The 13,621-nt window shown below is 45.1% G+C and overlaps 2 protein-coding genes across 3 annotated transcripts; one reads left to right on the forward strand and one right to left on the reverse strand.

Moving 5' to 3' along the window:
* The first annotated feature begins 1,597 nt into the window (after positions 1-1,597).
* On the forward strand, positions 1,598-3,700 carry LOC115675396 (uncharacterized protein At3g28850). 2 transcript variants are annotated; one of them, XM_056318224.1, is made up of 2 exons: positions 1,598-2,912; positions 3,158-3,700. In XM_056318224.1, the coding sequence occupies exons 1-2, from the start codon at positions 1,896-1,898 to the stop codon at positions 3,176-3,178; spliced, it is 1,038 nt and encodes a 345-aa protein (XP_056174199.1). In that variant the 5' UTR covers positions 1,598-1,895; the 3' UTR covers positions 3,179-3,700. The 2 variants fall into 2 exon arrangements, with proteins under 2 accessions (XP_056174199.1, XP_030453882.2); XM_030598022.2 differs by lacking the exon at positions 3,158-3,700 and having other exon boundaries at positions 1,600-3,076.
* A 5,066-nt stretch (positions 3,701-8,766) lies between these two features.
* LOC115675659 (NAC domain-containing protein 66-like) lies at positions 8,767-10,566 on the reverse strand. Its single transcript, XM_030598411.2, has 3 exons — positions 10,242-10,566; positions 9,858-10,126; positions 8,767-9,720 (listed from the first exon to the last, which is right to left on the reverse strand). Exons 1-3 carry the CDS (start codon positions 10,417-10,419, stop codon positions 9,016-9,018), a joined length of 1,152 nt encoding a protein of 383 aa, XP_030454271.1. The 5' UTR covers positions 10,420-10,566; the 3' UTR covers positions 8,767-9,015.
* Between the last annotated feature and the right edge of the window lie 3,055 nt (positions 10,567-13,621).

The raw sequence follows: 13,621 nt of genomic DNA on the forward strand, positions 1-13,621 counted from the left end.
TCTCTCTCTCTCTCTCACCCGACTCTCTCTGCCTCCCTCTCGCGGTCTCACTCTCTCACTCGACAAGTAGATGATTTGGTTGAAGAATTTTCTATAGGAGATAGACAAGGAGAAGGATAATAGTATTATTTTAAGTGATAGTTAGAGTGCTATTTGCCTTGTAAAAAACCCAATTACTGGCCTCGCGGGGGGTCATCGGTCCCTAAAATCATGTACCAAACACGGTTGTTTCGAAACCGGCACCGAAACTGACCTGGCTGCACACCCCTAGAAGGAGGAGGGGGATTGATACACTTCTCATATAATAGAGGGAAAATTTCAATTAAGGAAAAATTTCAATTAAGGGCCCCAAGTGGGGTCAAATTCCCAAAAGAGGGCCTAAAGTGAACATAATATCAAATAAGGGCCTGAAGTACCCAATCAATCTCAAATAAGGACCCGAAGTGCCCAAAAAGTCTCAAATAAGGGCTTGGGTCGCCGGCCGGCCAAAATGCCCTCGGCCGGCAAGAATGTTACTATTCTGGCACCAGAACAGTAACTTTTTAAAAATTTTTTTTATTTTTTCCTTTTTGTTTTTTTTTTCTTTTCCTTTTCCTTTTTTTTTTTTTTCTTCTCTTCCTCCGTCGGCCATAGGTCGGGCCGCGGAGGTCGCCCGGCTCGAGGCGAGGCCGCCTCGTCGGCGTCGGGCGAGGCCATCCTCGCCCGGGCCGGCGTCGGCCTCGCATGAGATCTCGGCGAGAGGCTCGCCCCGCCGATCGCCGGCGAGGCTCGACCTCGCCGGAAGTCGGGCGGCCGATCTCGCCCGGCAAGGGGCAAGGCCGGCCTCGCCCGGCGCCGGTGAATGGTCTTCCCATGGCAACCGGAGAGAGGCTCGACCTCGCGGCGTCGGGAGAGGCTCGGCCTTGCCTGGTTGCCGGCGAGACCACCTTGCCGCAGCCGCGAGTGGCTCGACAACGCGGCGGCGAGGCGAGCCGGCCTTGCTTGGTGGCGGCGACGACCAGGCCTCACCCGAGGTCGGCGAGGTCGAGCCTCGCCGCGGCTGGGCGGGGCGGTCGAGCCTGCCGCCTGGCGAGCGCTCTGAGGCGGCGACCTCCGCCGGCCCCAACTATGGCCGATGGAGGAAGAGAAGAAAAAAAACAAAGAAAAGGAAAAGGAAAAGAAAAAAAATAGAAATGGAAAAAATAATAAAAAAATTAAAAAGTTACTGTTCCGATGCTGGAATAGTAACATTCTCACCGGCCGGCGGGCATCTTGGCCACCCGGCTACCCAGACTCTTATTTGAAACTTTTTGGGCACTTCGGATCCTTATTTGAGACTGATTGGGCACTTCATATCCTTATTTAATACTATATTCACTTTGGGCCCTCTTTTGAGAATTTGACCCTATTTGAGGTCCTTAATCGAAATTTTCCTAGAAGACACGTATCAGACCAACCGGAGCAAAAAGAGGCGGGGCCGGATCGGACCCACCCCCGCTTTGAACGAATGATGCGTTCTCTTCTCGCTCCTCGCTTTAAATTTTCACCGCCCCCTTTTTTTCTATTCGAAAAAAATTGAATTGGAATCGCTCGCACTGTTCACTCCTTCTCCTCCTCCTTCTGCTGCTTCTGCTGCTTCTTCTCCATCACTCCCCATTTCCCTTTTACTTTATTCTGCTTCTTCCCCCACCTCTCTCTCTCTCCTCCAAAGAAAGTCGTCTCTTGCATCGAAGCCACAACACACGCACTCTCTCTCTCTCTCTCTACATGCCCTTCAAGCTCTCTTCCACATTGGGCCATCACTCTTCTTCAGTTTGTTCTTTCGGTTCCGGTTTCAAGAAGAGGGAAGAAGAAAGCTGGTAAATTTAGCAGCTCCCGGAGCTCTTCCGACGGTAACTACCAAAGGGTGGTCCATCATGGGTTGCGTCTCCTCCAACCTGCTGAGCCACGATGACGAGTTCTCCCCCCTCGGCACCTCCTCCGCCCTCGGCCACCACATCGTCTCCCTCACCTCCACCACCTACGGCCTCCTCACCCTCGACCCGCCCCCCTCCGCCGCCGCCGCCACGACTCCGCCGACCCCTCCGCCGCGGTTCACCCTCGGGTCCATCTTCCCCTCCCCTCTGGCCCTCTCCGACCCCAGGTCCTTCCGCTCCGAATCCAAGCCCCTGTGGTCCGACCCGACCCGACCCGAGATCATCAACTCCTGGGAGCTCATGGCCGGCCTGGACGCCGAAAGCTTCCGCTTTTCCCCTCTCCCCCAGCCCAGATTCAAAGACCCTTTTGGCACCGACAAAGAGAATTCGAACCCTAACTCCGCTTCCCGCGTTAATTCGTTCAAATTTCAAATTCACCCATCCCCCGTTCCCAAGCTGCCGCCGCCACCGCCGCCGCGAGATGGTGGCGACAGCGAAGTCCCGAGCCTGCCTGCTGACGTGGCAGCGGTGAATCCCGCGCTCGACAGGTTTGAGTACCTCTGCCCTCCGAGCGGGGAGGACCGGGTCGTGATCTACACCACCACTCTGCGAGGGGTGCGGAAGACGTTCGAGGACTGCAATGCCGTGAGGGCGGCAATCGAGGGGCTTGGCTTGGCGTTGTGCGAGCGGGATGTGTCGATGGACAGCGGGTTCAAGGAGGAGCTGAGGGAGCTGATGAAGGGGCGGGCGAGGGGGGAGGTCGTGCCGCCGAGGGTCTTCGTGAGGGGTAGGTACTTGGGCGGGGCCGAGGAGGTGATGAGGATCGTCGAGGAGGGCGGTCTGGGGGAGCTGCTCGAGGGCTTGCCGAAGAGGAAGGCGGGCGTGTTGTGTGAAGGGTGTGGAGGCGTGCGGTTCTTGCCTTGTTTCCGGTGTAATGGGAGTTGCAAACTGGTGGTGACTCTGGTGACCGTGAAGGAGGAAGGTGAAGATGGAGAGAAACCAGAGAGGGTTGTTGTGGTAAGGTGTTCTGATTGCAATGAGAATGGGTTGATCTTGTGCCCAATCTGTAGCTAATTTCTGTGATGATGTGGGTCTTGAACTAGGTGGTCCCTCACAGTTATTGTTCTAAATAACTTACTAAATCTGCGAAATGAAAATGCTTAGCATTTTGTTTACTTGCACTCGTTGTATGGTTCTATTCCATTGGTTTCTTGCTTCGGTTATTCTGGTGATTTGTTCTTTTATGAAATCACAATGTGCAGATGGTTAGGACTTCAGGCTGAACAGCATGGGTAGGATTAACATGATCTAAGCAAAGAATACTTGTAATTGGAAATGCTGATATTGACATTGGACACGATGTTAGACAATGATTTAATGATATTCTCGGGCCACTGCAAATGATTTTGGTCATCGAGCTGTGGTAACGCGTATGAGTTCTGTCAGTTTCTTTGCTAAATCATCATTGCAATTCGAGTCTGGAATAAGTCTTGAAATGATATAGCTGCTTCTCGTCTAGGAAATTAACATAAGCTAGAAGTATGGTCTTTTGAAACTGGATCAGCGTGAGACTTTTGCAATGAGCCATCTTTGTAGGCAAATGAAGAGCCAGTCTTCCAATCCAGGCTTGTTTATTGTGAATGTTAAAGTATTCTTATCCCTTGCTCTGTTCATCTTTCTATGAGGAGCATTTTATACACTTCCATCTAGGTAAAGCACTTTGGAAGAGAAGCTGAACGAGATATGGATCATTTTGTCATTGACGCAACTTTATATCTTGTAAAGACGTTTGCATTTGTGTTCTACTTTGTCTATGTTTAAGATAGACACTTTTAAACTATATCGTCGTGTTTGGCTTATATGAATGTTCCGCTGCAAGAAATAGTGTCATGATGTGTGCTATACGGCATAAGTTATGAAAAGACAAATCTTACATAGCAGTTGGAAAAGCAGATGCTGCAATGCACTCTTCTACATCTCTAAATATTTCTCGAGTTAAGCGATTAAGGTTTCGAATGTTCTTGCTTTGGAAATTTGCAAAAAGGATTGCTGAAGCTTCCACTTAAAGCATATGAAAGATCTGCAAGTTATTTTCACAGCTCCTGACTCATGAGAACAAACGTGTGACTTGCTTCTGAAGCAATGGCCATCTCTTTTAATTGAGTCTGAACATTGGAAGGTCTACTTCATGAGGCTGCTTCTGAATAAATTCTCATAGACCCTGCCCGTTCTCCTGCAAAGAAGGGCTTTAGACTCTGCGAGTGCAAGTTTGCTTATGAACCTGATTGATAGGAGTCTGGACGAGTATGTTGGCTACCAGCTAATTTTACACTGGTGGATAGTACAGTGAGTGGCCTGAAGAATATGAACCCCAACCAGTGATGCTATGCCAACAATTACTTTCCGCTCTGTTTAGATGGACCATTTTGCATAATTCCTAGCTACATTTTCAGTATGTATATGCTTATTTCGAGTTTGTTTGTTGTAGATCCTATCGGGTGGAGCAAATCGTAATCGCTTGGAATGAAGTTATTTCTCTGTTTAGGATCTTAATGCTGTCGGACGATAGTTGATGGTTGCTGCTAGGGCTGTAAAAAATTCTCGAACCTAAAATCTCAGGTCTTTTGGGTTGGGTCCCATTCTGGTTCGGGTAATAAGTAAAAAAAATTTGGTATCTTAATGGTTCGGTTCGATTGATATTAAACACTAAACGGCTACCCTCTCCTCCGCCTCCTCCCTCGCCCTCTTCGCCAACCAGTAGGTCTGGCGATACCCATTAGCTTCCTCCAACTTCTCTAGGAAGGTTGCCATCGTGTAGTGATGATGCCTCGCTCGAGATAATACCGATTTCAAACAGAACCTGGAACCGAGCGAGGAAGCGAATGCGGTGAAGAAACACAAATGGAACCGCATTAAAGAGGGTAGACCCCTTTAGGATTGTATGTGTGATGATACCAACAATGTGCTTGATGCATAGGATGATCGCCCTTTCCATGACGTCAAGCATGCCACCTGAGCATGAGTCCAGATCTCGATGCGTCCACGAACGCCCAAATCTCCAGAGCTGCGTCTATGGTTGTCCACACTCGAGCTCCGTTTCTATCCTTCATGCCGTCCAGATCTTGAGGAGATCGGCGATCATGGAGCCTCATCATCTCCAGATTTGGAGTCGCCTTGTCGTCGGTGAAGATTGTGTCATGGATGATATTACAGAGCTCGTGTCGCAATCTCGAGATATGTCTATGGTCATGTGTTCTACTCTGGAGCAAGTTGCTGTAATAGAGGAATCTGAATTGACTCGTTGCATTTCGGATTCTATGGGTGCGTTTGGTTCAGTATTCCCAAGGGGCAGCCCCTCGAGGAAATGTGAGGCGTTTGGCAAGTATTTCCCATGAGTTTTCGGCCGAAAGCCAGCATTGAAAGTGCTAAAAGTCCAAGGCTGGTTCGGACTAGCTTTGAGCTTTCAACATTTGCCTAATGCTGAAACCAATTTTTTTTCTTCTGAAACTACCCTCACTAATTCTTCAATATTTCAATTTTGCCCCTCATGACTATTCATCTTCTTTGAGCTGAGGGTGGCCGGCCAGAGCCGCCCAAGGCCAGATTGGGCCGGCGAGAGACCGGCGAGGTCGCTCGACCCCAGCGACGGCCGCCTAGGGTCACGCGACCCCGGCGAGGGCCACCTAGGTTGCGCGACGGCCACCGACGAGCCAGATCTAGTGCCGGCGGCTGTCGCCCAAGGTCGGGCGACCCCCTGCGAGGGTCGTACGGCCCCAGAGGGTCGTCGCCTGGGTCGTGCAACAGGCGGCCGTCGCCCATCGCCAGCTCCGGTGAAGGGTAAGTTTTTTTTTTTAATGAAAAAAATCCCAAAGATCCTTGCAAAATAAGATTTGCCAAATATTACTTGGGCTAAAGTAGCTTCACAAAGGATTTTTTACCAAACGCAATTTGCATTTTCCCATGGGGCTTTAAGTTAAAGGTATTTGCATTCCCCCAAAACTCCTTGGGAATGCTGAACCAAATGTTATGAGTTGAGTCTCGATTTGGGTCGCCAAAGAAATATATATTATTTGTGTTCAAGTCGGTTCGAGTATAAAAGGAAACTTGAACCAACAGGATTAAACTGACCTGTTCTGAGTGGTTCTCGGTTCAAAAAATTTGGAACCGAAAATTACTAGTTTGGTTCCTGGTTCAACATAAGGAATTGTACTGGCCCATATTACTTCGATTTTAATTTTTTTTTTAATTCTGAAGCAAACCCCATATTAGTAAATCAGGTTTCAATATTTTACTGAAATAGTGTAATTACTTCCATATATATATAGAAGCAAACCTACGCAGTCCTCCATAATTACGTCTATCCATATATATATTCTTTTATTATTTAATCAATTAGCGCCCCACCCCCAGCCATGTAAATATTATTTAATGAATAAACCAAAAATAATGCTCTTTTTTTTCTTTTAATCTTGGGAAACTCCCACTTATAGGGAATATAATAAACCAAAAAAAGAAGAAAAGGAATCACCTGTTCAGCCCTGGAACGGGCCTGGATCGGCCGATTTGATTTCGAAACCGGGTGAGCTGATTCCTAGCTCCATAAATTGAGAATCGACCTTGCCTGACCTGGTTCTAGATTCCAGAATGGGAACCAACCCACTCAAAACTGATCACCCTTACCTGTACTCCTGAATCACGAAATTTTAAAACGTGAAACCTACCACGTCCAAGACTAGGAACAACAAGATCTGGCCAAATGAGAGTCAGCGTTTGGTGCCAACAGACCAGTAAGGTGGGGCCTGTCGACAAAACCCATATGCGTGTGGGGCAAATGGGCCCTCACTGCGTCCCAGCTACCACCGTCAATTGCCAAAATGAATCCGCTTATTTCTAAATTTCCAAAGAAAAGAAAAACGCTTTTCTTATTCTCTGAAAGGAGTTATGCTTAAATCATCCCATAAATTCTGAAAGTAAGGGAAGGTATGATTAATCTTAACATTGGATCTTTGTTGCCCTGAGTTAGAATATAGATGGGATTGAACTCAAGTGGAGCAAATTGTGTGGTACGCTTAGAACCCCCCTGATTGAATTTTCCGACGCTTATAAAATACTCGACTGGTTCAATTATCAGAAACGATGCATTGAGAAGTATCCGATATCAACAAAAGAATTTCTCGGCCTAAGTGAACTTTATCTATCACGAGTCTAGACTCACGTGGACTCCGTACAAAGAGAGAATAAGGAATGATCTCGATCAACTGAAGGACATTGAAAGAAGAGATGCTCCATAATAATCACTTATCTCTAGGAGGGCTTTATAAGGGTGAGCAAGATGGACCGCCCAAACTGGGACCGGACCCGACCAGATCGGATCGACCGGTTTGTTCTGGTTCTCGGGAATATCGGTCCGGTTCCCGATTCCTAAAAGTGGAACCGGTTTCTGGGCGGTCAGGTTCCCGGTTCTAGGGTGGGAACTGGACCAGATCCGACCGACCGGACCGAACCGATAAATATATATTTTTCTAATTTTTTCGTATATATAATATTTAATATATATTAAAAATATTTAATATTGATCTCATTGGAACCGATTGTTCAATTTTTTAATATATTATATATATTTTTCCAATTATTTCTATGGCCTTATGAGATCAAATAAGAACTACAAAGAAAATAACGGAATAATCGGTTCTCGGTTTACAAATAATATTTAATATTAGTCTTATTGGAACCGGACCGGACTGATGGTCCGATCTGGTCCAGGGTCCCAAGACTAGCTGGTCCGGTCCCCGGTCCTAGAAACTGGGAACCGGTCCTCCCGGTGACCGGTTTCCAGTTCTCGGGTTGGACTGGACTGGATCGGGAACCACTCACCCCTGGCTTTAGATTTTTTTTTTACAATACTGGTGTGGAGACAAGACAGATCAATCTAACGTAGAGTACATTGACAAAACCTCATTACCCCTATGGACGGTTTGACCGCCACATGCCAAGATATATTAAACTTCTCGTAATGTAAAATTGTATTACCAATTGTAATAACCAACTGACACTTGTCACAGTTTGGCCACCACATGTCGACATAAACTCGAAAGGCACAAGATGAATAACGTCTAAATAGTCATTTGGAAGCCGAGAAATAGGTTTGGAATTCTTGACCCCAACCTTAAATCTATGTATTGCCACCTTCCTTCGTATCCTAACTTAAGCATTGAAGGACCAATTCGGGCTGAAAACCCAGGCGCCCTAACCTGCATTCGTGGTTACAGGTAAGCTTTGACAGATCTTTAGAGACCGGAAAAAGCACACATACATAAGACAGTTTGCAATTCTTTTTTCCTTTTTTTCTTTAATGATCCAGAAAATGAGCATCGAGATCCGGTTACTTGAAAACCCATGAAATCCTATCAAATTTCATGAACCGGTTAAGTCTAGATCTTCACCATTCATATGTGGTGTAGACCTAGAACAATTTGCTCGCATACGAGTCTCATGGAGCATCATTTACACCTTACATTCCCCAAAAACTATTTGCCTTTTCTTGTCTCATCATGTTATCTTTGTAGGGTGTGCCGTTAGGTAAGATAAAAGCTCTCTCTCTCTCTCTCTCTCTCTCTCTCTAGAGATCACGATATTAACGAACTGATGAAGCACTTCACCGAATGATGATGATCCACAAACACGACACGAACCTACCAATTGGATATCAAATAATTTTAACGTGTGAGGCCCTCCATGTGCCTCAAAGTCAGCAATGAGCCATGATTAACCACGTCGACCTTTTCCATATTAGTTAACATCTTTTGTTAAGACATTAAGCTTCGTTGATGCATAATTATTATAGGCGAGAAATTAAATATAGCTCCCAACATCCCAAAAGAAGCTAAAACAGCAATTCATAACAAACAACAAATCCATGTCGCGTTGAAGATGAGGTATTGGAGGACCGAATGCCCGAATGCCACTGCATTGATTATTTCAGATCATGTGACTAAGCATTATTTAACCGAGATTTGTATAGAAACACGTTTATTCCTAAGTAATCTATGTACACAGGAAAGTGTAGTAGCTTTGCTATAGTAGCTGCTAATTGGTTATTGATGATATATCTTGGCTATAATTATACTGACAAGTGGTGCAACGGGTTCGATGGCGTCACCGACGATGACTTTCCGAAGCTCCAATCGAAACTGTTCTCACTACTGTAAATTTGATTGGGTCTGTTTAGCTGCAGCAGGGACAGTTGCTCTCCTTGATGATCACCTAGAGTTGGACTGGCCAGTACCGGGTTCGAAGCTCCGGAGTAGGGTGATTGCTTGGATGCGACGGTCATCTCAAGCTGGCCATTAAGTTGCGAAGCGACGAGCCGGTCCAATGCGACCCAGTCATTAATTCCAGTATTCCCAGCTTTTGGTTCATGATCAGAACTGGTGTGCTTGGGGGAGGGGTCATCGCTCTCTGGTATGCGGATTTCGTCGAACTTTTGATAAAATGTCCTCAAGCCGGTCTCTTGACCCAAGTGTGGACTCTCATCCAGTCTTGGGAGGTGCAAGAACTTCCCATGGATCAGTTGAGTTTGCATATTGGTGATGTTGATCGGTGCTGGATAATTCTCCGGTGATTCGAAATTAGTCCTTCCCATGTACGATAGTATCTGATCCAGGACACTGCTGTCTGTGCTCGCACTCATCAGCATCTCGGTGTCCATGGACGAGGTCGACGTGCTCTTAGGACTCTCTAGTGTTCTATGATGATTCTTCTTCCTAAATACCCGGCAGACCACCCACCCATCTTCTGGCGAGGACTCGCAAACCAAACTCGGACCCTGAATTTTTGTTTGTCCCAAAACATAAGCATGAAAGTTTGTTCTTCTAAATATTCGCTTATCTATGCTGATCTAAGATGAGAGTGGATTTCAAAGAGGGATTGTGTGAATAGTGGAGGGAAAAAGTCTGAGCTTACCACGGAATTGTTCAAGCTCTCGTCAAGCCTGTACTCATGCATGATCCAGTCCGACTTCTGTCCATGCGGGGCTCGTCCTTTGTAAAACACGAGGGTCTTCCTCAACCCGATCCTCGTAGGGCCACTGTATATGATCTTGTCGCGGCCGGTCGCCTTCCAAAACCCCACGGCTGTCGCGCGGTTCGTTCGAGTCCCAGTCGGGTACTTCTTGTCCTTGTGGCTGAAGAAGTACCAATCGCTCTGAGGCCCAGATCCTATCTTGCACTTCTCTACATGTTTATTCAACGATCCATGAAACAAACTTCGTTCGATCAGGAATCAGAAACAATTACAAACTAAGCGATCGAAGTGGAAACAAAATCAGATGAGAGGTTGTAGTAGTACCTTGGATGTCCCACGGCTCAAGCTTATTAAGATCGACCTCGCGAATCACATCCAGATCGATCTTTTTGTGAGACATTTTCTTTCTCAGATAGTAGTGCAGAAGCTCCTCTTCCGTTGGATGGAATCTGAAACCTGGAGGAATCTGAGACTGGCCATTTATGGATAAATTCATATCCATCTCTTCTGACGCATATAGCCTGAAGTTATTGATTGATCCTTTGGATGAAGCAGAAGCTTTTGAAACTTCAAAGGGGTTATGTATCTTCTAGTGTTCTGATGATATAAATATATAGCATACCGCTTTGCTTTTGGAGAGACTCACTGTAAGGTGATGAGAGGTTTTATGGTGAGAAAAGTTCTCCTTTTAGACATGTAGGGACGTGCGTAGAGGTGTGATGCTGGTCACCTTTTCCTCGATCTCTATTTAGAGGAAACTTTCTCTAACCAATCTTTTGATCAGTGAATTGCGAATATGATAATCCATTAATATCTAGTTTAGTTTGTATGCCAATGATATTTTTAATTTGTAACCCACTAATTAAAGAATTCCTATAGAATTGCTCAAGCGGTAGCTGATAAGAGCGTGCGTTGTCATTGCTCTAGGCCTATACTCAAATGACAACATTTGTGCATGTAATTGGTGTAACATCCCGAGTCACACATAAGTCCCGGAGAGGCCATATTGAATCATAAGTCAACACTCACCACTAAATGGTTGCCACCTTGTCTGGTTAAGTCGAGTACCCCTTTTAAGGATTCACGTGAAATAAGTAGAGTCATTATAGATGGTATCAGAGCGGGGATCCTTTAATAAATGTGTGGTTCATGAATGTTATTAGGCCCAAACCCGATCCAACAAGGGCAGGGAGTGATTGTCGCGGCAAGACGGCTTGGACAAGATAAGGCTCTCGATAGGTTTCTAGGATGGTAGATAGGGTAGGAGACCACACGTCAAATAGAAGGAGCGTCTTTAGACAATACGGGCTAATACTGACGAGGATGTTAGTTTTTTAAGTGAGGGAATTTGTGATATCCCAAGTCTCATGTGAGAGAGACCCTGTTGAGTGATTTTTAAGTCAACATCCCCCTAAATGATTATCACCTTGTGTGATTATTTCAAATACTCCTAATTTTAGGAGCATGAGCTCTGTGGAATGGATCGGGATGTTACTATTGGTGCCACGCTCAAGGGCACAGAGCTACACGTCTCCAGTAATTATTTAGTGCCTGGGAGACGGGTGGACCACCAATTCAATGGGGATTCTTCGGTACTCATCGATCCTAGACACTCTATAGCTGTTAAAAAAAAGCCAATTAAGGCATGATTAGAGACTTTCCAGTTAGGGATGGAGAAAAACATAACCCGTTATGCAATTAGACGATAGTATATAACTATTGTTGTAGTAGGATTTGAAAATAGGTACAAAACTCTACAGCTGCATGGGAGTTTTGTCATTTATTTGTTTAGTTTTCAGCTTGAAAGCATCATAAAAGAGATGGGTGTCGTCCGCGCAAGTGACAAAAAGAGAGAGAAGCAGCTGAGGGTTTTTGGTTCTTGTGGGACTTAATTCCTGATTAGATGTACACGTGGCGTAATACGAATGGCGCCCCATCATAATAAGTTAGCTTTACTTAATTAGAAGTGTCCGAAATCTAAAATATTTCTTAAGGAAGTGAAAGGGTCAGCTTGTATGCATACAATTATAGAGATATTTAGATTGCTTTATCAAATTAAGGGTGATATTTTCCTTTATCCGATTGGTGTACGTTTGAACCCAATTAGGATCAAGCATGAGTACTGTCCATATTTGTAACCCGCCAATAAGTGTGGTTAGAGAAATCTCGCTCCTATCGGGCCCGAAATAAAACATGATTTTGGGATCAATTCATTGAAATGAAAAAAATGAAAACCCAATTAGAAAAGAGCAGTAGCTAGACTCCTAGTGCAAGGTGCGCAAGCGGGTATGCCTCTCCATCTCTCAACTACGACCTTCGACCTCAAAATCTGTGTGACAATGACCTCTTAATTAACCACCATCTTACCCTCCCACTCGCTCACGCTCTCTCTCTCTCTCTCTCTCTCTCTCTACTTGCTCAACCACCTCAACGAGAAAAGAAGCAGGAAAGTGATGATGAGGTCGGAGGCACTGAGCTTTCAAGAATGTGGACTTTTGTTGCAGACCTGGGGTTTCCCCGTCTCTATTGTGCTGCTACAGCTCGAAAGAGCTTCTAACCCCAATATGAAGCCCATTAAGCATAAACACCGGATATACCATTGTGTATATATGCATAATCTTTGCATGGCCCTCCACTTCTTGAAATTGCCAGTGGATATGTTAAGATTAGGTGCACTGATTCGACAAAATATAGAGTAAAAAAGGCAAAAAAGAGAAATCGAGACATAAGGCTTTATCTTGGTAAACTCTTAAACTAGGGTTACATCCAGTAGATGATCCCACTACAATCAACACCTCTCACCTTTCTGTTGCAACTTCTCAATTACAAGAGCGGGACCCTCGTGTCTTTCTATCGATGAAGAGTATGAACTACATCCCAACATGATAGTGCATCTCCGATCTTCCATTGTCTTCATTGAGTACGTAGGGCTAAGGTAGGTACATACATGCTAGGGTTTATGATTGATGATGAATCAGTTACCTATATACAACTTATCGATGATGTCTTTTTAACGGTATATTGCAACATGTATCAAAGATGATAGAGACCGTTTGGTATAGCATTCTCATTCTCATAATAGTTCTAGCTATGAAAAGGAGCGATGTAGTTTCTATGCGACCTCATTGCTACAGCACCTCCAAAGTCATAGCTGGTTGCAACTTCCAAAAGCTTCTCGATGGGTTGGTAATTGTTTTTTATACGACCCGTTTACGAGGACAAGTAGCTAAAGGGGTGTTCATATCAAGCTCTTTGCTAGTAGTTGTCAACTACTTTCGATTCTTGCCTGCAACTATCCATTCGAATTTTGAAAAAGAGACGCCATTTAGATATTGAAAAACTTATATACAATTCTTCTGTAGATATTCAAATGTTTGCAAAACGCTCAAGTATTTCGACTGAAATGAGCTTATCCTGCATTACCTGAACTACAGATCGAGCTCCCTAACGCATGATGCGATGATGACGCTGTGTTTCGCGTGAATTTCAATCTACATCAGTCTTTAATTAAAATGCTTTTAAGTTAATTTATCAAAAGTGCATGGATAATGGATTGGGGGGTTAACTAAGTTCTTTGATTAAACCGGTCTGGTAATACATCGTGCGCTTTTCGCGTACCTCGCATAGTGTCAGGAAAGTGATGATGTCGCGCTGCGATAATTCCCGGGACTAATCATGATTATCTCCCGGGTTAAAAGTGACTG

Source organism: Syzygium oleosum, unplaced genomic scaffold (assembly GCF_021117445.2).
Source record: "Syzygium oleosum isolate NSW1041296 unplaced genomic scaffold, Sole_v2.1 Sole_v2.15, whole genome shotgun sequence".
Taxonomy (NCBI): domain Eukaryota; kingdom Viridiplantae; phylum Streptophyta; class Magnoliopsida; order Myrtales; family Myrtaceae; genus Syzygium; species Syzygium oleosum.

Coding starts and splice junctions, on each gene's coding strand:
- LOC115675396 (XM_030598022.2), top strand. CDS start 1,896: ATGGGTTGCGTCTCCTCCAACCTGCTGAGCCACGATGACGAGTTCTCC.
- LOC115675659 (XM_030598411.2), bottom strand. CDS start 10,419: ATGGATATGAATTTATCCATAAATGGCCAGTCTCAGATTCCTCCAGGT. Junction 10,127..10,241: donor TGAGCCGTGGGACATCCAAG/GTACTACTACAA, acceptor ATAAACATGTAG/AGAAGTGCAAGATAGGATCT. Junction 9,721..9,857: donor AGAGCTTGAACAATTCCGTG/GTAAGCTCAGAC, acceptor ACAAAAATTCAG/GGTCCGAGTTTGGTTTGCGA.